The 24,962-nt window shown below is 45.3% G+C and overlaps 1 protein-coding gene across 3 annotated transcripts in view; it reads right to left on the bottom strand.

The window, feature by feature from the left end:
- Window positions 1-24,962, bottom strand: part of SYN3 (synapsin III) — a 184,690-nt gene that overhangs the window by 28,014 nt on the left and 131,714 nt on the right. For all 3 annotated transcript variants that reach the window (XM_068400852.1, XM_068400851.1, XM_068400850.1), the window contains one exon: window positions 11,539-11,601. In XM_068400852.1, the coding sequence (XP_068256953.1) occupies window positions 11,539-11,601 (63 nt within the window). The remainder of the gene's footprint in view (window positions 1-11,538; window positions 11,602-24,962) is intronic.

Genomic DNA, 24,962 nt, shown 5'->3' with positions numbered 1-24,962 from the left:
CCACGTATTAATCTGTTGTATTTTCATAGTCCTTTCCCTATAATCTTCTCAGGGAGAAGATTTCCCACTAATCTTCTCAGGGAGAATTGTGTGAGCACAATGCCGTGGGTGCATGTGTGGGACAGCTGGTTGGGCGTTAGACTTGAGTCGCACTTGGAAAAGAGAGGGCAGTGGCCTACAAGCTGGAGATTTCTGAGAAGCTGGATTTTCACAGATTTGTATCCAGTTATGAGAAATGCTCTGTGTCTTATCAAAAAAAAAAAGAAGAAAGAAGGACCAAAACAGTGGAAGCTCTAACAATACACCAAATCTCTGCAAAAGGTAATTGGTTTGGGACAGGAAAACTGAACAAGCAGGTAGCAAGAACATAGTGGACAACTTAATCTCATTCATACTACCAACCCCAGCCTTTAGTCTATTGGTAAAAACCTGCTTGGTGCATCAGAGAAACACATGCAATTCTTGTTCCTTGGAGTGGGACATATGCAGGAAAGGTGGGTTAATTGGTAGAAAGAAGACCAACATTGTGTGAAAAGGGTGAGCAAGTGAGTGACTTTCTTTGCATATTACCTACACTTTGTACTTTGCTAACACTTCGAGACCACAGTTGGGGATTGCAAACCTGCTTTGCTAAGTGTCTACTTGCTCGTGACAGCCGGTTGGTCTCTGCCCCAGAAGAGTTTCCCTGTTGTGTCAGAGTGTGTGTTAAAGGAAGGTAATGCCAGACTATGTGGAGCCAGCTGAAGGAAATGTGTGCGATGGTATTTGGTGTTTCTTCACAAACAAGTGGCTTTACATATCTGCCTTCAACCATGAGAGGGCAGGAGCCATCTTCACTAGAGAACAGAGGACAGGCTTGTTTCTAACCTGTTTTATTCTGTTTAGATGGTTTTCTATAAGTGCTAGTCATAACAGAAGCCAAAGATACAGCCACATCCTGGTGCAGAAAAGCTCCTGAGAACTGGACAGGTTGTGGGGAAGGTGAAAAGTGCAACTAGTTTGACCCGTGACCATTTTTAGATGCCTGAATAAGAAGAAAAAAGGCCTGGTCTTCGCTTCTCCTTTTGCTGAATGCCAAATACCCCTAGTCCTCCTCCCGTTTGGTATGGTGAGGGTTGTGCTCTCACTATGCTGAGAGAAGGAGCAGAGGAAGACAACAGTCATCTGTGGGGTGGGAGGATAGGAAAAAAAAAGGAAATAACAAACACAAAGGGGAAATGTAAAGGCAACCATTGCACATCATCCAGGAGAAGCAGCCTTGCTTTGGGCTATGCTGTTCCCCTCTATGTCTGAGTGGGATTGCATGCAGTGCCAGCTGCTCCTGGCACGGCAGGGCAGGGTGAGGCTGTAGGAAAGCCCTGGAGGTAGCAGGGGAGCAGGAGAGGGGAGCACCTCACATGGGGGGAGCCCCCAGCCTGGGCACAGCTCACAAAATCCCGGGGGGGGTTTGCTGCTTTGGGGCTGAGTATTTTTGTTGCACTGATAAGAGCAGCACTGGGCTGAATGACATAAAGCGAGAGAGTCCCACCCAGATGAGATGATTGCAGGAGAGACTGCATGGGCAGGCGACACACGGTGTTACGACATATTCTCCAGGACCCTTTTGGCAATGGGAAAAGACGAAATCCATTATATAATGACCTACTTGGAACAAGGACATTTGTGGGATCTGAAACAAAGTGCTGCACTTGTGCAACAGATGTCTTTGGGCCCCTGCTGAAATGTTTGCATTCCCAGCCCAGGAACATTTGTCCCAGAGGCAGAGGAAGGGATGCTGCTTCCCTCTCCAGGTTGGAATTAGACTGTATTGTTATTGCTAGAAAGGAGCTGTATGCTTGTCTCGTTAAATGGGATTTTTCTTCAAAAATACAGCATGCTATGGAAAGCAAGGGTCCATTTCTTCCTCCTCTCCATCACCCCCTCCCTATGGGGAGAGAGGGAAAGCACTTGAAGGTGTTTTCTCCAATGGGCCTGAGGATTTTTGGCTGGGTAAATAGTCAAAGAAGGGGGGACTCAATGAGGACACAAAGACAGACATGAAAAACAAAGAAGATGACTCCCACAGTGCTAGACCACTGCACAGTTTTCAGGAAACATCTCTGCCATCTTCCTGGGCCCGTGCCAGAGCCCTTCCCATGGACTTTTCAGAGAAAGCACCTCACAGAGGCCTCCTTTTAGGAGATCACAACCTTATTTCACACCAGGCATCAAAATAATCACCCCACCAAAGCCGAAATCTGAGCCACCGTCTGTTAATTGTTAGAGCCGGCCAAATAACAGCCACGTCCTGGGTTAATGCTGGTTTAGTCCAGGGTACAGTTATTACTTCATACACAGAAAGCACTTGAGTTACAGTCAAATTAGATTTATTTTCCTGCCTTATCTATCAAGTCTGCCATTTTATTAGCTTTCTACTTTTAAATTTTGTATAATTCATTTCCTCTTGCCTTGTAACCCTTTTACATGTCAATAAAATATCCATTCTGCTAACAGGAGAAAAAACCCTAGAGATAACCAAAGCCAGGGTGGATGTAGTGTGATGCCAGAGGGCATTATTGAAGAAGGGACTATTAAAAATCATTCTAGAGCAAACAGTTACCAATTTACCTAATAAGGGATAAATCTGTCTTCTAAAATGGCAGGTTGGCCAATGCATGAAACTGAGAAAAGAAGTTGGAAAGAGATCAACAGGAAGCTATTTTTTTTTCTCTCTCTTTTTTTTTTTTTTGCACCCTTCTTAGGATAAATGCAATATCCCATTAACTGCGTAGAGGAGTGCAAACAGCGAGTGCAAACACAGCCCCTGCCCTGGCGCCCTGTTTGCTTAGCTGTGCTGACTGTTTGAGCAGCGATAGGCTCATTCTGGAGCCATCAGCTGCTCTTTGCTGTAGTGTTTTAGTGACCTCTTGTGAAGAGTTTGGGCCAGTGTGTTGACAAATGCCTTTTCTGAGTAAGAAAGCTCCCTATCCCTGGGGTAGTCCCTGCTTCCCTTCTAGCTCTCTTCTCTAACCCAGGCACCAGCCGTGCCCTAGCACACTCCCTGTTGCTGCACTGGAGTGGGGAGTCTGGCTGGATCTCTGGGGACATGCTCACATAGATCACAGAATCACAGAATCACAGAATCACAGAATGTTAGGGATTGGAAGGGACCTCGAAAGATCATCTAGTCCAATCCCCCTGCCAGAGCAGGATTGCCTAGATCATATCACACAGGAACGCGTCCAGGCGGGTTTTGAATGTCTCCAGAGAAGGAGACTCCACAACCTCTCTGGGCAGCCTGTTCCAGTGTTCGGTCACCCTCACCGTAAAGAAGTTTTTCCTCATATTTAAGTGGAATCTCCTGTGTTCCAGCTTGCACCCATTGCCCCTTGTCCTGTCAAGGGATGTCACTGAGAAGAGCCTGGCTCCATCCTCATGACACTTGCCCTTTACATATTTATAAACATTAATGAGGTCACCCCTCAGTCTCCTCTTCTCTAAGCTAAAGAGACCCAGCTCCCTCAGCCTCTCCTCATAAGGGAGATGTTCCACCCCCTTAATCATCTTCGTGGCTCTGCACTGGACTCTCTCTAGCAGTTCCCTGTCCTTCTTGAACTGAGGGGCCCAGAACTGGACACAATATTGCAGATGTGACCTCACCAGGGCAGAGTAGAGGGGGAGGAGAACCTCTCTTGACCTGCTAACCACACCCCTTCTAATACACCCCAGGATGCCATTGGCCTTCTTGGCCACAAGGGCACACTGCTGGCTCATGGTCATCCTGTTGTCCACTAGGACCCCCAGGTCCCTTTCCCCTATGCTGGACTCCAACAGGTCTGCCCCCAACTTGTACTCATACATGGGGTTGTTCTTGCCCAGATGCAGGACCCTACACTTGCCCTTATTATATTTCATTAAATTACTCCCCGCCCAACTCTCCAGCCTGTCCAGGTCTCTCTGAATGGCTGCGCAGCCTTCCGGTGTGTCAGCCACTCCTCACAGTTTTGTGTCATCAGCGAACTTGCTGACAGTGCACTCTATTCCCTCATCCAAGTCATTAATGAATATATTGAATAGTACTGGTCCCAGTACCGACCCTTGAGGGACTCCGCTAGACACAGGCCTCCAACTGGACTCTGTCCCATTGACCACCACTCTCTGGCTTCTTTCCTTCAGCCAGTTCACAATCCACCTCACTACCCGATCATCCAGACCACGCTTCCTCAGTTTAGCTGCGAGGATGCTGTGGGAGACTGTGTCAAACGCTTTACTGAAATCGAGATAGACCACATCCACAGCTTTACCATCATCTATCCACTGGGTTACGTCCTCATAAAAGGCTATCAAGTTGGTTGAGCATGACTTCCCCTTGGTGAAGCCATGCTGAGTGCCCCTAATGATCCCCCTGTCCTTGATGTGTCTAGAGACAGCACCAAGGACAAGTTGTTCCATTACCTTTCCGGGGATGGAGGTGAGGCTGACCGGTCTATAGTTCCCCGGGTCCTCCTTCTTGCCCTTTTTGAAGACTGGAGTGACATTCGCTTTCCTCCAGTCCTCAGGCACCTCTCCCGTTGCCCACGACTTAGCAAAGATGATGGAGAGTGGCCTAGCAATGACTTCCGCCAGCTCCCTCAGCACCCGCGGATGCATCCCATCAGGGCCCATGGATTTATGGACGTCCAGATTGCTTAATTGGTCCCTGACCCAGCCCTCATCTACCAAGACAGATTCCTCCTCTATCCTGACTTCTTCTGGGGCCTCAGGGGTCCGGGGCTCCTCAGGACAGCCTCCAGCAGTATAGACAGAGGCAAAGAAGGCATTCAGTAACTCCGCCTTCTTTTTATCCTCTGTCTCCAGGGCCCCCACCTCATTCATCAGTGGGCCTACATTGCCTCTAGTGTTGGCTTTAACTGCAATGTATTTGAAGAAGCCCTTTCTGTTGTCCTTGACCTCTCTTGCAAGGTTGAATTCCAAGGAGGCCTTAGCTTTCCTAGTTGCCTCCCTACATCCTCTGACAACAGACTTATATTCCTCCCAAGTGGCCAGCCCCTCCTTCCATGATCTGTACACCCTCTTCTTCCACTTGAGTTTGCCCAGCAGTTCCCTGTTTAACCATGCAGGTCTCCTGGTACCCTTCCTTGACTTCCTACCTGTTGGGATGCTCTGATCTTGAGCTCAGAAGAAGCAGTCCTTGAATGCTAACCAACTATCTTGGGCCCCCTTACCTTCTAGTACCCTGTCCCATGGGATTTCCCCTAGCAATTGCTTGAAAAGGCCAAAGTTGGCCCTCCTGAAGTCCAGGGTTGTGATTCTGCTAGCTATTCTGTTCCTGCCACATGAGATCCTGAACTCTACCATCTCATGGTCGCTACAACCAAGGCTGCCCTCAACCTTCACCTCTTCAACCAGACCCTCCTCGTTAGTAAGGATAAGATCCAGCAGTGCTCCTCTCCTAGTTGGCTCATCCACCATTTGCATCAGAAAGTTATCATCAATGCACTGGAGGAACCTCCTGGACTGAGGATGGCTGGCTGAGTAGGCTTCCCAGCAAATATCAGGGTAGTTGAAATCCCCCACAACAACCAGACCCTGTAATTGCGAGACTGCTCTCAGCTGCCTGTAGAAGGCCTCATCAGATGTGACCGTCCCTTTACCCTTTGCCCTGTGGTGACAACTCAGAGGCTGATACTACGTGACCTGCAGCTGGTGCCCATTCCTGTCCTCAGCCTTCCCAAGAGACACTGATCTTGCTGCTCTTGGCTGGAGAGCAGTCCGAGGGACGTATCAGGAAGAAACACTTCTGTCTCACCCCTGCTGTGGACCTTCTTTTGAAACCTTCCTGCAAGATGGGATTTTGGAGAGTGGGTCCTGGCATTGTTAAAAACCCACTGTTTAGGTTTCCTGGACAGTCTGAGCCACCCCTGAGGTCTACGTGAGCACAGGTTCCTGCAGCGAGTGACCTGGGCAGAAATTTCTTCTTCTTCTGTCTCTTAGTTCCCGAATCTACTGCCTCTTGTATATCCCAGATGTTCCTGGACACCAGGGTCCCAGGGCTACAGCACTCCTCTCTCATCTTTAGCCTAAGCCTGCAAGGTATTGCCTCACAGTCCCCTTTTGCTTTCATTAGTTACATGGCCACATGAAAAAATAATTAGTCCGCCAAAGTGGCATAATTATAGTTGTTTGCTAGGGCTGCCCTGGCCTTGCCTCTCTGAGTGTCATCCAGAGTTAAATCTGCCTCATAGGTTACACCCACACCACTTTGGAGGTGGCTTGCAGAAGCAGTTTCTGTGTCCAGACTGGGGTTAGAGACAGGTTCAGCTGGAAGGTAAGTGTCCAAGGCTGAGCCAGGGCCAGGCTTGGCAACATGGTGTTTAACTGATTCTGCGTAGGCTTGTGAAAATGTCTGAGTGTTTTCCTCCAGAGGAACTGGTGTGGCCACACAAAGCTTGTGATTTTTTGTCCACCTTGACCTGCACTTAGCCTTTCTGTAGTGACTTTGCCATTCTGGGACAGCGGGTCTTCAGGAATGGCTCTGCACAGAGGGTTTCCTGAGTCTCCCCTTCCCTCTACCCCAAATTATACTTCCCTTCTCAGAAAATACTCCAGCCAACCAACACACATATGGTTCAGGCCTAACTTTGACCCATCTCAAAATAATAAAGACACCACAAAGTCTGCATTTCCTTATTATCCTCACATTGATGTTCTCCGGATGTTACACTGCCTTTAATGCATTAAGCCTTATAATCCCTACTAACTTTCTAATGAAAAGTTACTCTCAGCCTCAAGTCTTGGCAGCTTTGGTCCCAGGTGCCTTGGATTAGTCACCATTTTCTGCGTCCAGCAAAAGGTTCCAGACTGATGTGCAAGAAATGGGGATGCTTCTGCTATTTTCAAGACGGGTGGTACTTCCTTGCTCATGAGTCAGTGGGAATGCAGTGATTGGGCTGCTCTGTTGTGAATGTTACATTTCAAGTCATTATTTGTCCCCTGTAAAAGAAAATATTTGTTCCTTGACAAACCGAGGCAGCCCTTTCCCCTTCCTTTCCTCTTTAGTACACTGGATTTTCAAAGCTCTCACTTTTGGAACATTCTATTTCCAGTCCAGAGAGAGACAAGGTGACGAGCTGTCCTTCCTGATAAAAAGCTTGCAGTATTTTTACATTACAGAGCGGCTCTGTTTAGTTTGTGCTATATTTATACCAGGGGAAAAAAAAAAGACATCTTTCCCATCCAGTAAGAGAGAAAATAACTCTGACCACATTATTATGAACAACAAGTTTTTCTTCTACAATGTAATAAATTCATCTGAGCCAGGATTGGTACTGTGGAGGTATTTTCATAATTATGGGGCAGGAGGGGACAGGAGGTGACTCTTAAACTGGCCTAATTAGAGAGGTCTAAAAATAAGGTAAGAGTAGCAAAAAAATATATATTTGTTAAATACATATAAACATATATAAAGCCACACGAACAGATACTGGTTTTCCTTTCTTTGCAGATCTGGCAGTTGTTTCCTTCTCATGATCTGATCAGGAAGAGGCGAAGAGGCTCTTGTGAGTGAATTTGCAGTGCTGGGCTCTGTTCCTAAGGCACTCTGGGTTCATGTTAGCACACACATGGCAGATACTAACACACTCAGAGCTTTATTCTTTTCCATGGGGTCTGGCATTATGAGATCCGGAATCAGGAAGAAGTGTTATTCCTTTCTCACTGTAGTGCTCACTGTATTGAACAGAGACCCCTAACCTTGTCTGGGCTAGGTAGGCTCACACTGCACAATGCTTAAAAAAGCCTTGTCCTTTAGGAACTGCTGGATGAACAACAGTTCACTTCTGCGCAGGGAAGGACATCTCTTCTCAGTGTTCATCCATGGTTTCCCTGGAAGAGTCCTTGAGTACTTTTGACTCCATGAGCCTGGGCAACTTAAATACACCATGAGAAAGGTCCTCTGCTGATTCCATTGTAAACCATTGTCTAAACAACATTTTTACAGATGTTGTATCTGTATAGATACTGTATTGGACCAGCAGCACACAGAGCACTTGTTATGATCTTCCAGTGCCAGCGAGATATAGAGTGACTCCAAATTTTGGAAGGGGGATAATGATGGTCATGGGAGGGGCTGAGAGGCATATGCCCTGTTTTTAGATGGGAAGATTGTCTGGGGCCCCTTTGTCTCTCTGGGTCAAGGCTATTCCTGGTGTCTCTGTTCAAGTCAACAGAGAGACTGTTGTTTCTGGGTTTCTCAATGGAATTTTCAAAAGATGCCTTCTACTGCAAATTTGTTTTCTTCATCTCCATCTGCACCTTACATGCATGAATCACTTGGCAACAGCGCTTCTATCACTAATCGTATACTGCCAACCCTTTTGGTTCTGACCTTGAATACTAACTGTTCCTCTTCCAAGCTACAGACAGTCAATAGAGCCTGTTTCTTACAAGTCCTAACGCAGTTATTTTTCATTTTAGCTTTGAGGATTCTCTGTTCAGCCCTCTGATTAAAAAATGTGGTGAGTGATTTTTGAGAAAATGATGTGAAAACAAAGGATATGTGAAAATGAAAGCCTGACTATTATAATTATGCTCTTTCTAGCCATTATTGCAAAATAATAAACACTCAGCACTTCTTATAGTGCCAAGAGCCTTATGAACATTAATTAGCAATAAGTATCAGGTAATCATTATAATCCCTCTGGTCTGTAACACAGAGAAACTGAAGAAGAACTGTGAAATGACACAATTCTCCCTGCAAGTCAATGGCAGAGGTCTTTGGGGAAGAGGCCTTTTCTGTGTCCGGAGTTTTTCTGGCTCCTGGCCACTGGCTCAGTACAAATAAAGAATAACAGTGTCTGGACTTCCCATCTTTGCTCATTCTTCTAAGTCTTGGTGCCTCCCATTACATCTGATTTTATCATTAATAACAAGAAAAATGTAAGCACTTCCTTGACAATTTCTGCTGGTAATGAGATTGTAATCTGCTTACATGCTTTGAAGCACCTGTTATAGGTACAAATACACAGCTCGCTATCTTGGCATCGTTTGTTGCAGTAAGTACTATTTTTAATACTCATGTGTGTACTTTGGCTAATAGGTTAGTTATCTTATCCTTTGTTTCTTCAGCTTTTATACAAAACATGACCCAATGAAGGTGATCTGTTAACATTTATTTTCTTACACTCATCTAAACCAAGAGCAAACCTCTCTTTTCGTATTATGTATATTTTACAGCTAAGACCTGCTATTTCCTGCTATCATCTCTACTTTGAAGACCAATGCAAAGAGATCATTTAGCTTTCTGTAATCTCCTTATCATCACTGATTATTGCTTTTACATTATAATGGTTAAAACCACCATTACGTCTCCGGGAAACTTTCATCTTCTGAATTACTTAATTGGAGGTTTGATTATTTTACCTATAGGTGTTAGTTTTCTAGTATGCCCATAGTTCTACTCATCTGTATTTCTCCTGACATTTTCTGCGGTTTCTTTCTGTCAGTCCCACTTGGGCTTGAACCCTATTGTCTTAAAACCAACATGAAACAAATTCCTGTTACTTGTCTTTTAAACCGACCAACCTGTTCTTTATTTTATTTTCAATTTCTCTCTTTGCTTTTTGCTCTATGCAATGAAATGCAGTGGGACTTCAAGAAGACTAATTTAATCAGTCTCAACTTTCCTTCAGGCTGCTTGTGGCTGGAGAAGGGCCCAAACTAAAACCATAAGGTCAACAACCCTTCCTTCCTGTACCTTCCCCATTTACTGAACAGCGCGGTGTTGAAACTCTGTGCCCAAATCCACATCCAGACTTTGCTAGTAGTCCCTAATTTCATAATGGACTAAAGTAAACTTGGCCTCAGACCAGCTCTTTCTTCTAAGATGCTGGCTGTCAGTCTGTCTTCATCTGGAATGACTTCCTATGTAACCCTCTTGTACTGCGTACAATTGTGCCTGGAGTTGGAATAGAAACTCTCTTCCCCTCTAACTTGTGACAGCAAAAATCAACATCATTAAAGAATAACATGGCAGGGAAAGTGAGAGGTGGAAGAAGATCTGGTGTCTGGTGCAGAAGACAATAGCTAAATATTCTGCTGAGAGTTTTGTCTGGAAATACTGTTAAGATTGGGGAACTATTCTCTGATTCTGCCCTCATTTCTGTAGCCACTGAGGGTCCTTTGTGCACAACAGAGACACATGAAGCCCTCCCTACATTACAGGTGAAATTGCAGAGCAGTCAGAGACATCCAGGACTGTAGGGTCTGAAGGAGCTTGAAACCTTTCCTCAGGGAGAAGTTTCTTCCTCCTGGTTTCTCCTGGTTGGATTTCGCTAATGAAATCCTTCCTAGGGACATGTTCAGTGGCTCACTCTACAAGCAGCTCTAGGCTGTCCGCATATACACTAATTCAATGACATGTCTGCCTGTTTAACACACACAGCACCAATATTTTAACAAACATTTCCTGCTTATTTAAATGCTTGTTCTTTGATGCTGAAAGCCAACTCCACCACTGGCCCAGGGATCTGAACCCACTTCCTCTCTGGCAGCTACCATCCAGACAGGGGAACATTGCAACCAAAGCAAGAGAGATTATGAGAGCTTCCATGTAGAATCCAGGAAGCCAGAAAGGACTTCTGTTTCCAGAGCACAAGCAAACAAGCTGTACCAAGCTTAGGTCTGGTGTACCTATATATAATTTTTAGGCAAAGAGAGTATGAGGCTGGGAGAAGGTCTGTCTAGGGAAGCACTGTGACAGCAGTATCCATTACAGAGTTCACGTACCACCCATTTGGATTCCAAGATGATACATCAGAATTTCCTACTTCCGAACAAATCAAGCTTTAGACAGATAGGGGATGCTTTTTTAAAAGCTCTGTGCAAGAAAGAAGAGGCTAAAGTGCAGCAGGAACATGCTGGCGATGCCTCACTGAAAGGGGAGCCCAGTCACCCCAAGAAACAGGGGCTGCTAATTCACTGGGGGAATAAAGATCCCAGAGAGCCTGGGAAAAACAAACAGGTCCTTCTGGGGAGTGAACTGTTTTTCAGGATTCTTTGGCAGGCAACCAGCCACTCTGCTTTGTAAGGTCTTGTTCTTCCTTGCAAGAAGGAAAAAAATAACTGAAGGGCTCCCATTTTATTGAATAAAGTCATCATAATGTGCTCAAAAAGACCAGTGCCACTGCTCCTCATTGTGAGAGCTGTGGGGTGTAGCTGCACATTACAGGTGCTTGAATAAACAACATTACCACTTTCAGGAGATGAGAAAATATATAAAAGACGAGCCTAATAACTTCAGCCCAGCCAGTTTTTCCCTGACTCTTCACAACCCCCCTTGCCACATCTCTGACACCCTCCAAACCAATACCACCGCCTGACTCCAAGTGCGTGACAGCGGAAAAAGACCTTTTCTCCCACAGGAACAGCCAGTGCAACCCAGATAGCTGTGGGGAGGTTTAACCCCTTCACTGGCTGGCCACACATTGTGTATGACCACAGAAACGCCGTGCCACATATATATCTGTTTCCTGAATTATACATAATTTTTCTTTTACTTACCTTCCCCATTCCAGCATGAGCATGTCCCAGCTTGACCACTACAGGGAAATTTGGAGTTGTGAGCTGAAAGACAAAAGAAGGAGTTTCTCATTAGTATTTCTTTCCAGTAATTGTATTTGAAATAGTTTACTTTTATTTAGTAGCTTTTATCCCCTTCCTGGATGCTGATAGGAGGATAAAAGGGTCAAATAAAGATTGTCCAGGTGGTAGGACAATAAACAAATAGCTCTTCACTGGGACCCATATGATCAGAAATGGAGGCCAGGCAGAATTCCTCAGATCTGACCCACTTTTGTCGCCTGATAGCAGTGACCTCTAAAATCTTGTTTTTTCCAGTTGCTTTTCCCACCCTGTATGTATGGAAGTGTGTACACTCATACGCATGTAAAAAAAGCTGTACTTGCAAGCTTGAGTAAGTGAACACTTTCAGATGCTGAAAACATCTGAACTGTGAGAAAGACAAGGGTGGTTTGTTTTTTTTTTTCCACAGAGACTGCTTTGGCCTTTAAAATGACTGTGAGCAGACCCTCAGCAGCTCCCATTCCCTCTCCATCAGCAGTGGTGGGGGCAAGGAGAGAGGGCACAGGGGCCAACCCTTGGGTACCACTCACGAAGTCCATCATCTGTTTATAAAGCCTCTTTCTCTCGTCTCTAACTTCAGGGGTGGGTATAAGGAACAAAAGAGAACAAAGAAGGGCTGGGATCAGCAATCAAAATAGAAAAAAATTATGTCATGTCTTCTCCCTGGCTTGTGTGGTGTTTACATTGGGCAGGGTCCTGCCATCCGAGCCATGCAAGTGCATCTTAGTGCACATGTGGGATTTTATTTGGAGAACTGCAAGTATCCCCTCTGCCTTCTATTCCCCAGTTTCATGCTCATGCAAGGATTTACTTGGGAGTGATCAGCTGAGAGCTGGGTGGCTGGACTGGTAGGAAGTGCACATGCCAGGGGTAACCAGGATATACACACCACACCTCCCCTGCATACTGGTTGATCTGTACCTATGCCTCTGCTTGACATCCCTGTGATCTTCATTTTGTCCTGTGCTCCTGATTCTTGCTCCTGATCAAAATGCTATCCCTGTTATTTTTTATTGCATATTTCATTTTCTTTAATAGGAATTCTTTTAAAAGACATTTTTGTTTTTACCTAAATGCCTGAAGTGCTGAGCTCTATTCCTTAAGCAGTTAACCTGGAAATCTGGCAATGGGAGGGACTTCGATTTTGACAGATAAATGGCTCTCATATTTATTTAAGTTTGAAAATAGATAAACAAATTTTTCTTGTGCTAATTACCGATTGTCTGTATGGACAGGCAGGCGCTACACCCTAAAGACAGAATGGTGCTGCAGTCTCCATCTGTGGCAGTTCGCTATAAATAACAAAATTAGTAATGAACACTGATATGTTTTGCTATTCAGCTGCTTATGTAAAGAAATGTCACAGGAGAGGGGAACAGTGAGTGCATCATGTTCTCAAACAACCTGTGTCTCTTGTGAGGACCTTCTTCAGACAGAAAGTTGAAGGATCCTCTTCGGACCACAAAAGGGCACACAGCTCCAATAAATCACAGTCCTGGCACAGGCAGGGACCAGCATCTGCTGTTTCAGAAGAAGAGGCAAGAGACTGTAATAGGTGGCCATCCTGAAGCCCCATAGTTACACATATGTCCAGGCACATAAGTTTGTCCTCTATTTCCCCTTTGCCTCTCTAATTCATTCTAAGAGCCTGAAACTTAATTTTCTGCTGGCATAAATGAATCAGAGGACTGCACCTGAGGCTTGCTGAAGATAGGGCTCCAGATGGACCGTGCCAGGCCTTTAATGCTGGGAGATGAAAGGTAACCTAGTAGTTAGGGCACCCACCTGCTCAGGCTCTGGGAGACCTGGCTCACTTCTCAGCTCTGTCATCCATGCCCCATGCACACTGTCTGATCCAAAGCGCTTGCAAGCCCTGGCCTCTGTTCCCTGTTTGTGAGTGGAGGTGGCAGCTGTTCCTACCACACAGGAAAAGCAAGCTGCATGCTGCGAGCCAGTCTGATACCCTGGCAAGGAGGCCAAAGAAGTGTGCGGGATAGATAATGTTATATCACCAGCTCAAAGCAGCCAGAGGCAGGAAGCCATGTCTCTGCTGCCCCGTTTGTGTACACTACCTGCGAGTTTTGCTGAGGGAGCCTGGCTCGAGCACAGGGCCCAGGAGTGGGAAGCATCTGTTTTCCTGTGTACATGCAAAGAAAGTTTGGAACCCAATAAATAACTCAAGTTTACTGCTAGCCTGGAAGAAACCACCGGCAATGACAACACTCTGCTCAAACCTCCCTTTCTCTTTGCTTCTTGGAAACATGAGGTCAGCTTTCTTGTTAAGGCTTGGCCTCATCCCATGAAGGGGTGACCAGCTGATACCAGAGCACGCTGGAGTCACAAGCCGCTTGGCCTGGCCATAGTGTGTGGGGCTTGGCGTGAAACACAGGTCCAGACTCTGAATGTGTGGCAGCCTCGCTGGGAGAGCTGCAGCTCCAGGGAAACACTGTCACATGGTTTGCCAGGAATATGCTTCTGCCACTGATTCCCCACCCAATTTCCACGTACATGAACCTGCCTTATGGAGAAACCAATGAGAGAGAGCGGCATGTACACTTAGCTGCATTTTATAATGGGTTTATCTAGTGACAACGGAGCGCTCTTAGTCAGTGCTGAAGTTAAGTGGAATCAAAAGCTCTCAACAGTCCACAGGACTAGAGCAACCAGAGTCCACAACCACCTGATAATGGAGCTAGGAAGCCCTTGCTGAAGTGGTGGAAGCAGGCTGAACGCCACTGCAGTCAATGGGGATTCTTCCACCAGAGTCTTCTTGGGACTCGAGTCCCATTTTTGTTGCTAATAAGGTGGCCAGGCCGCATATTTGGCAAGCACCCAGATGGATAGGGAAGCCAAAGGAAGGGAGAATGTATTATACACGCGACTGTGAGGCAATTCACACACATACGTGGTGAGAAGTTCTGGGGGCAGCCACAGCCACCACAAGGGCAGACCCCTGAGATGAGTAGTTACACATACTTAGTCATAGATTTCCTGGGAAAGAAGATGCTTATAATCAAAGGATAGCACCAGCGTTTAATAAGAAAAGCATGTTTTTACTGCAATCATGCAAAGAAATACGTCTGTGTCTTTCTATGTGTTTATGTGTTGTAAGGGCTCTTTTTTCTTGGAAAAATGGGGAAAAACACTTTGATGCTTTTAAAATGTACATGAACTGTTGACAGGGCTGGTATAGATAATGTCTGCGGGTTTTGAGATGGGACTGTAGCACTGCAGCTAGCTCAGTGATCAGATGGAGGGTGTTAGTTCATATGCATAACTCAACCCTTTGAATTAAAATCCTATAAATGTTTTCCCAGATGTTGTCACACAAAAGCCTTGAGATGGCAAGGTTTACATATGTGTCTAGAACTTGATGTTTGAAGATGCCTGTTTAGAGTCAAGCAGGAGTTTGAATGCTGAATTAGGAACTCGGCAAAGCCATCTTTGGTAGGAAAAGAGGCCTGGCGGAAAGAGACCTGGGGGTGCTGATCGACAGCCGGCTAAACATGAGCCAGCAGTGTGCCCAGGTGGCCAAGAAGGCCAATGGCATCCTGGCCTCTATTAAGAATAGTGTAGCCAGCCGGTCTAGGGAAGTGATCGTCCCTCTGTACTCGGCACTGGTGAGGCCGTACCTTGAATACTGTGTCCAGTTCTGGGCCCCGCACTTCAAGAAAGATGTTGAGGTGTTGGAGCGAGTCCAGAGGAGGGCGACCAAGCTGGTGAAGGGTCTGGAGGGTCTGACCTATGAGGAACGGCTGAGGGAGCTGGGGCTGTTTAGCCTGGAGAAGAGGAGGCTCAGAGGTGACCTTATTGCAGTCTACAGCTACCTGAAGGGAGGTTGCAGTGAAGTGGGAGTCAGCCTCTTCTCCCGGGCAACTAGTGATAGGACAAGAGGACACAGCCTCAAGCTTCGCCAGGGGAGGTTCAGGTTGGACATTAGGAAGAATTTCTTTTCAGAAAGGGTTATTAGACATTGGAATGGGCTGCCCAGGGAAGTGGTGGAGTCACCATCTCTGGATGTGTTTAAGAAAAGACTGGACATGGCACTTAGTGCCATGATCTAGTTGACAGGGTGGTGTCAGGGCAATGGTTGGACTCGATGATCCCTGAGGTCTCTTCCAACCTGATTGATTCTGTGATTCTGTGATTCTGTGAGTGAGGGGAGAGTCATGAAGTTATTTCCAACTTACAACACTGGTGGCCCAAAGTATATAATTTTAGCCTCTGATTTTAAGGGCTCTGCTCTCTGTGTAGGGTCACTGCAAAGATCACTTTGCAGTTAATCAGTATTTTGGCACTGGCGTGTGAAAGTGAGTGCCGGTATGCATACATTAGCCTCTATTTGAAAACACATGGGTGTAAACTATGACACTTTCCCCTTTGCCCCTCCTTTCCAACAAATAATGAGGTTTTCCTTCTGCCATGTTTAGTTTTGTGCATTGGTTCACAGTATCCAGTTTATTTCATATGATGTACTTGCAGTTTCCAGTGTTACTCTTCTTCTGCAAAGCCTTTCCAGTCAATACTAAAATGAATAGTCCAGGGTACAATGATATCATGGATGATATTAAGAAGGATTTGGGGAGATGGGAGATGGAGACATTAAAATTTTGGACTCTTGGCATCAGTATTATATTACCATAGCATCTATGGGCCTGAAGCCCCATAGCACAAGGTACTGTAATTTTTGCTTCACCCTTCACCCAGAAATAATACTGTGAATTTTTCAAGCTTTTATACTCTAAACCCGACCTTTCTGTTTATTTCACTGCCTTTACTTGTACGATGACAAAGTCTGTTCTGGGTGGGTACCTAATGGATTATGGGAATGTTGTTCATGCACTTGAAAGTTAAATGTTGAAAGTACTGTGTGTGGCACTTCTCTGGTGTCAATTAAGTTGGAGGAGCAGTGAATATATATGATTTCCTATAAAAGCAAGCAAGCTGATTCAAACCTACAGGAAAGTAATGATGTCATGACACGATGTCATTGTGTTTATGGAACTATCTCACTGAAAATCTGAGCTGAAGATCAGCACTGGTTGCATGCCAGCCTTGCTAGGCATGGCAAAGTCAGGGCTGTATAGTGAAATAAGGAGAAGCAGCAGTAGTGCTACCTATTATTCACGTACTCACTCATGAGTCGATGTAATCACCAACTCCATGCAGAATGGCTCACTCAGTGGATTAACACTGTGGCCCCATAGAGGTTTGTGGTGGCCAGTGACTATGACAGACAAGTTCTTTCCCCCGCTGTTTACCAGATCAGAAATAGTGTAAGAAACAGCAAGCAACGATGGGAGAACTTGTTGAACAATAAGAGTTGCCAGCATTAACATCTGTGCTCTATTAAAGACATGTGATATGGATTCCTTTAAAACACACATGTGTGTATTCATTACTGTATTATAATTATAGCACAATGAAGAAGAATTCATTAGCTGAGGAAAGAGGGCCTATGCTTCCTAGCCAGCTGAAGTAAATCCTGAGGAGGAGTAAATATCTTTGAGGGTCTCCAGAGGAAGGAGGAGATAGGTGTTATGATGAGAAAAATGTTGAGATATTTGTGATAGGAGGAGTTCAATAATGGCTGGATCAAGACAGTATTGTACAAGGTAAGACCTGAAGCAGCATGGTGATTGATAGATGGGATGGCAGCTGGAGTACAACAGCACACCTTCTAGCAAGAGACGAGACAACATATCATTTTAGGATGGGTTAAGTTTTGCAGTGCTTTACTGAGCTGGGGTGATGAAATCAGTGCTGTGGGCAAGGTGGATGATTTAGACCACAGTAGTTTGGGTAGTCTGTAAGGGAGGCTTATAAAATCAAATGGGAATAAACTAACACACTTGATGCAAAGCACTGTGAGGCCAGAGGCCAAAGTTCTAGCAATCAAGTGCAAGAGGTGGCATAAAGAATAGGCAGGAATGAGGCTTCTAATTACAAGGTTTTGGGGAAGAAAAAACATTCAATAATTTGAAGGGGTCCTCACTGCGGCAGGCCTGGATATCTGTGAGAGAAATGGAAGGACCAGAAATGAATGCAAAGCAAAGAGTTAGATTTAAGATGCTTTAGATGGATGAACTTTTCATTTCATTAGTGCTGGAGCTGAGACCTCCAGCTTCAGATAGGAATTAACATAGCAAGTAACTAGACGGAGATACAGCATAAAGTAATTTGTGCTACTAACTGAAGTCAGCAGTGCCTTAGGGCACTAAGATCCTTCAGGGTGGTAAAAAAATTACCCATTGATTCTATCATTGCTTTTAAAAAGCACAACACACACACAAAAAAGAAAACCCAATAGCAACATGACTCCGTCCCCACGTCCTTGAGTAATCAAACCACAAACCAATGTTTCAGGGCTCCTAACACTTGCCCTGGTTAGAACTGGTCACGGAAGTGAGTAGAAAGGGTTAAGCATGAAACAGAACTGTTTGTCATTAATTCCACGTCTAAAGTTACTTAACTTCTCCTTTATTTGAGACAGGATGCTTTTGGGTTCCCAGTGGTCCCCCTCAGCATTTGGAGGATAAGACTCTGAGCATTTGATATCATTCTCATTCCCTTGGAGCTTCAAGTGTGAGAATTATATGAACACATCCAGACAAGCAGATGCTCAGCAAAAAAACAATATAGTATATGTGTGTGTGTGCGCTTGCATTAACACACATATCTAGCAGTCCTGATCAGTAAATCTCCATTACCACATCTTAAAATACAGGCAAGTTTTCTAAAGGTTGTTATGAATACATAGAAAAGTTTAATTTCTTAATGTGTGGTGTTTGCTTAGCCAGTATTTTGCAGTGTTGCCTTTAGGGAAGCCTCTTGTCTTTCCTTGCTTGCTAGGACAGTGAATACATTCCCCCAACTCCTGATGCTGAAAAACAGTTTAAATATTTTTTGCAGGATGCAGTGGAAGAGAAGAAGAAACTCTTGAGTTTCCTCTCCCCCCTGACCTGAATTTGGTACCTTTTGCTGTGTTTTTCTCTAAGTAGAAAATTCTGTTCCCCGTGTAAACACATTGCAGAGGGAGAGATGGTGAACACCAGTTGTTGACAGGGTGGTGAAGTCTCTAGGAATTTTCTTTTGATGGGTTACCTTTGGAAAAACTGTAGCACTTAGGCTGTGATAGAAGATACAGGAAGGAGACAGAGGGGAAAAAAATGCTTTATGAAGTTACGCCGGAGTCTTCAAAGCCATTTCTCTTCCAAGAACCCCTAAGGTTGCAAGATACTGGCTGACAGAGCTTTCTCTTCGCTCGGAGGCCTTGACTGTCCCTTTTTTTGGGGCAAACTCTGAATTCTCACTGATTTCAAAATAAGCAGCATGGGGTTTCTTTGGAGAGAACAAAACTTCCCTGAACTTCACAGTGGAAAACAGCCTTCAGCAACAGGCACTGCAGGAGTAATTAGGTCTCACTGAAGCCGATCATTCTCCTGTTACTGCTGGTCCCTAACCTCACCATGCAGTTGCTGCAGGTGCTTTCCTGTCTGCAAAGGGCAAAGTAAATACAGTTCTCACCCCAGCTTTTACACAACGTGAAGCCGCGTGCCCTGACTGCAAAGCTCGGGAGAATCACACATGACTCCAAGGGCTTGGTCGTGATTTCACAACCTTCTGTAGCACATTTGAGAGTATTGCAGTTATCTCAGTGTAAAATGACAAGTGGGCCCTGGGCTTATTAGTACATTCATCGAGAAATACTCTGCATGACACAGAAATGGCTCTGCTGTTTTATTGTAAGTTGCTGTTGTAACTGTGCCAATGACCTCGTGCAGCCTTGGCTGACATTGCCATGTCAGATGCTGGCAGGAAAAGGGCCACAAGGAATGAGCCATGGATGCTGCCTGATACAGGGAAGTGGATACCATGGTCCACTGGAACATTTGAAATACCCTCTGGGCTCCTGAAAGCTGTTGGGCAATGGATCACTGCCTCCTTCCTTCTAGCCATTCTTCAGTACTCAGAGCTATAGAAATAGCAGCACAGGGAACCAGGCAGTCACAGTTGGACTTTTTTGAAAGATCCCTGTTTTGCTTTTATACTTTTTTAAAAGCACAGTTAGTAATCCTGATTAATGCTCCAGAGAATAAGGGACTTTGGACATAACGAAGAACAAGGAACATGGGGAAGTGTCACCCTGCAGCTGGCATCTCAGGCTATGTCTATACTAGTAAACAGAGCAATGACACAGCAAGGACAATGGCCCTGAGTTGCCTATACTGTTAAATTGTTAGACAGATCTCTAGCGTATTCTGGTTTAAGCCAAATAGCTTTCTGCCAAACAATTCCCAAGCGCAACGTGGAAACAAGCATAAGTCTGCAACCATACCCCATAGGATACCCTGGAGGCTAAGAGAGTTTGACAGCACAACTGGGGTTGGACCATGCCAGAGTTGCCAGAGAATGGGCCTGGCACTGTATGGTTTGCTACTGTTAATGTAGCCTCGGTCTGTCTCACAGGGTTGAGCAGGAGAGTAGTTTTTATCTCACATTATGCCCTGTCTTTGTATGCTCTCACATTAGTGTTTTATTTCGGTTGTACAGACGAATGGTCTATCACATGTGGCCATATGTCATACTGTTCCAATATGATAATTTCCACTGACTACCATTTTCAGACTGAATTCCTCGTCGGTGCATTTTTCATCTACAGCCACAGGTATTTGTACCACATTTCTTTTGTCCACTGACCTGGAAAGTCAGGTATTACCTCACATGAGAAATGTTTATGCTATGGGCCCAGTTTGTCCTATTTTAAAGCCAGATCTTATTTTCAGCATTTTGAGCCCTTAGGCTCATGCAGGAATTCAAATACTTCACTGATGTGGCCTGGCAGTAAGATACACATCCCCTACTTTTTGTGGTCACTCTATCTCTCTGGGACATAAATGTGGGGAGTAAGTGTCTCCAAAGCTCTGTTCTATGGACCTACCTCCTCTTTGGGCTGCACATGGAGCTGAACACTGGCAGCAGCTCTTCTGAACCCTGAAGTTGTTGTGGAATCTTTTGTAGGCACCTAGAGCAGGTGGGGGCCATGTATGAGCCTTGTTCTTCCTACATCCTCATTCTTGTGCTTCACAGCTTCAAGATTCTTTCTCCAGATAAAAATCTTCTGTGTTTATCCAGACTAATTTTTGCCTCATGTCAGAGACACTGAGGACATGAAAGGCAGCCATTGTAACCTATGATTGAATTAGCTCTATGTCTCTTGAGATTTCTTACGAACTTCCAAGTTACATGTTTTTGGTCGGAGCCAAAAACTGTAGGAAGGGCTCTATTTCACCATCTCTCCAAATTCAGCAGTTGCTTGGGGAAGAAAATAAGGTTCCAAACTGCAAACTTCATATTTTCAAAGCTGAAAGTTTCACGTTTCAATGATTCTGTGAATGGCCACTAATTATTTTTTTTTTTTTAATCCAAAAGGGAAATGAAATGCTTCCAAACTGTAAATGGGAAGTTTTTCTGACATGCATTTTATTTCTGCATGTTTAATTCATGAGGCTTTTTGAGATTTTGACTTTGAGTTAGGGAAATCATCTGAAACCTTGAAACCTCTCAAGAGCTAAGAAAACCTTTTCCTACTCAGGCTTTAAGGGCATGAGCCCACGATGGCACCACATGGGCATTTGTCTCCCTCTTGTGGCTTGTTCCATGAGATAAGACACGATCCTGCTCCACCTGTTTGCTAGAGCCATTAGAGCTTCCAATGAAGTGGAAGAAATGTATTCAGTGGGTGTCCTGTGTGACTATGCTATATGCAAACTTTGTCTGCGACCTCAGTGCTGAGGGACAACCTAGTTTCCCATTAGGAGTCAAAACCAGGAGGGGAGTCGAGCAGGCTCCACACAGAACATAGGCAGAGTTATTTTTGGCTGGGCCTGGCGTCTGTTTACATCTTTCCCAGCTGTAATGAGAAAGGGGCTCCTGAAATGAACGCATTCAGAGAAAGACAGAAGAAACCACTGTGTGGATCAGCCTTTTTCATCTTGCAACCACCACCTCAGTCAGCGGCATTTTTCCCCTGCTGAGCACACACGCTGATGTACCGCAGGCTGCAGAGGCCAGGAATGGCAAGCGGCAGGAAGCAGAGAAATTCCTTTTGGAGTAACACATAGACCCTCTTCTTTAGCTTGGGCAAGCGTGGAGCAGCAAAGGATGCTGTGGTCTCCATGAGCCCACTCCTTCTGTTTTGTCTAGAGAGAAAGGATTCGCCCTTTACTGGAAAAAGAGGTGGAGACGTGAGCTGATTTCATCTGTGAGGCAATATCTCCATTTCTCTGGGATAAATGAGACAGATGTGAGTGAGCTGGTCCACGCCCAGTACAGGAAGGTATTTGTTTCTTTCCCAGGCACATTACTGAGGCTGTCATGGGATCCAGGTAGGATTTTGGAATGTGGGCAGAAACCTGCATGGAGGTAAATGGGCATGTGCCTGAAAGAAGGGCATTAGGCTCTCCAGAGGAACTCATGCCTGGCACTCTGGCTGGAGGCAGTGCCAGGCACAGGGAGTGAGGCAAGAGGAGTAGAGGCATCACTCGCCTATGCTACCCATTGTCACCGAATGCACTTCCTTCCATCGCTGCGTGAGCATTGTGTTCACTCCTGGATGAAGTCTGAAACTAGTCCAGAAAGATGGGTACTTGTTTCCTTATTACACTTCTACCTCTTTTCTTCCCATCAGACTTCATGCCATTAAATTATTTTCCAAAACTTGTTGCTGAAGACTTTTAGAGTGGTCCTGGCTTTATTTCTCATAAAGGTAGTGCCAGCACCTCAGAAACGCAGCAGCTGAACTTCTTTTCTGAGCTTTTGTACTGCACAAACAGTTGCTATCAAAACATATAGACCAAACTTCAGGGGAGTGGGAGCTCCCTTTAAACATCAACAAAAAAAATCTTTGTGCTGACAAAGAAAAAATGTGTGCTCTCTCAAAGAAACTAAATCATACCTCAATCTGTTTAGGACTACTCAAAACCTGCAAGATAAAACTTAGCCTCAAGTGGGAGAAGCAAATTGGGCATTTCACTTTTTCTTGTTCTTGTTTAATTCTGAAATCAAAGAGTTTTGTATACATTTATTCTTACGGGCTTCTCAACTGATGGGTTTTCACCCATCAGTTGTAGGTGGGACAATGAAGAAAACATTCAAAACTCCCTGTGCAGAGGTGGCTCAGCTAATTCCATGCTCAGAGAGTAGCAGGTGTCCAGGCTGTGTGTCTGTGCACTTCTGGACTTCAGTAGCAAGAATGTCTGATACTGGACCTTGAGGACAGAGTACTATTTCATATGCATTTTGTAGACAGTCCTAATTAGCTAAATTGGTTTGTCTGCATCATAAATGTAAAGCAGCGCACATTGGATTTGTCTCTAATTGTGGCATTGCTGTGGTGATGCGTTGCAGACTTTTTTTTTCTAAACTTTCTCATTAGTACTTAGCTTTAGGCATTTGTGAGAAACCACAGCCTCCAAAAGCTCCCATTCCTGTCCTCTTAATTTTGACTCACAAGGTTTTAATGGATGAACAGAAAGCAAAGAAAGCCTTTGGTTCTCATACCATTCAGCAAACCTCCGGCTGGCACTGGCATTGTTTGGGAACCCTTGTGGGGATGAAAGCAAACTCTGTACAGATGTGGCCTCTTCTGAGACCACTCTCTGAGGCCTGTTGATTCTCAGAACAAAAAGCACGTGAGGAGGGTGACTGGCAGGGGATTTCCATGGAGCGCTCTAAGTGGAGTTATTTTAAACTGATCCTGCACCACACAAGGCTAGCAATAGTGCTTGGTGGGAGGGGTTCCCAAAAGCACGAATGCTGCTGTGACCCTTTGTACGCAGTGAATTTTTCTGTAACCTCAATGGGACCGGAGCTGGCACGTCTGCTCCACGTAGTGCAACACTGTGTGGAGATCCTCTGGGCTGATAGGCTCATGAAGCACATTGTAGTACTGGGGTTGTTTGGTTTGGAGAAAAGGAGGCTGAGGGGAGACCTTATCGCTCTCTACGACTACCTGAAGGGAGGTTGTAGCGAGGTGAATGTTGGTCTCTTCTCCCAAGTAACAAGTGATAGGACGAGAGGAAATGGCCTCAAGTTGCGCCAGGGGAGGTTTAGATTGGATATTAGGAAAAACTTCTTCACTGAAAGGTTGACAAGCGTTGGAACAGGCTGCCTGGGGAAGTGGTGGAGTCACCATCCCTGGAGGTATTTAAAAGACGAGTAGCTGTGGTGCTTAGGGACATGGTTTAGTGGTGGGCTTGGTGGTGCTAGGTTAACGGTTGGACTCAATGATCTTAAAGGTCCTTTCCAACCAAAATCATTTAATGATTTTATGATTCTATGATTCTATGTTTCTATGATGCAGGCTCACCAGTTTGGAGCTAGGAAATGTAGAGCTGGATGAATGTGGCAAAAAAGCCACATGTAGATGGCTTATGCAGGGACAGCTCGGGTGTTTCTGTTCCCAGACATTTCTAGGGAGCGAGAGGGGGGTTAGCATACATGGATCTGGCTGCTGTGTATTATTGGACCTTTGTCTCCACCTGTCAGAAGTTAATGGGGTGAAGCCATCTGGTTGGGTATCTCTGTGCCTGCTGTGAAGACATGCTTGTGGAGCACTTATGACAAATCCTGTCCTTTCTTCCTAAACCCTCATGTAGGGAGTTTATGAGGCATGATATGTGAGCCCTATCCCATGAAAGGATTAACGAGCTCTCAGAAACTGGGAGTGGTAAATGGGGTCCCTCCTGAAGCAAATCCCACTATGAGTACAACTGCTGATTAAATTGAGGCTTTGGATGGTAAAGCTGTAACCAGGACAGGAAATTTGATTACATCCATCAATCCAGCTGTCTGACTTTATGTGGCTAATGCTATCCTGAACTCATCACTGTGGCAGCATGGCATCTCACACATAAAGACTGAAGCCCTGGCCGCACTGAAGGCAGTGGGGGTTAGCTTGTTCATTTTGATGAGGCTATGGTTTCTTTTGCAGTGTCTGGTAAAGAATGTTTATCTCAAATTCCTCTCCCACCCGGAGGTATTTTCACTGTTTTGTTGCTTGATGATGCAAGTTTTAAGCAATCCTGTGAGGATGGCCTTTCGTGCCCAAAGTTGAAGCCAACCAATAGTAGGAGGGCAGCTGAGAGGCTGTGGTCGGTCACCCAGCTGATGATGCAAGGTCCCAGCGGGACATAGAGCAAAGCTGCCTCGAAGTGTCCCCGCAGCAGGGAGAAGCAAACTCTTCCGGGAACTTGGAGCAGTGCTGGGAAAGCTCGGAGAGAGGGAAAGTGGCTGACCCCTTCTTCCTTCTCGTCTCTTCCCACACATGTGCGAGGTCTCAG

Source organism: Nyctibius grandis, chromosome 5 (assembly GCF_013368605.1).
Source record: "Nyctibius grandis isolate bNycGra1 chromosome 5, bNycGra1.pri, whole genome shotgun sequence".
NCBI lineage: Eukaryota > Metazoa > Chordata > Aves > Nyctibiiformes > Nyctibiidae > Nyctibius > Nyctibius grandis.
The sequence above is the reverse complement of the archived record's forward strand: the minus strand, read 5'-3'. Positions and strand labels throughout refer to the sequence as shown.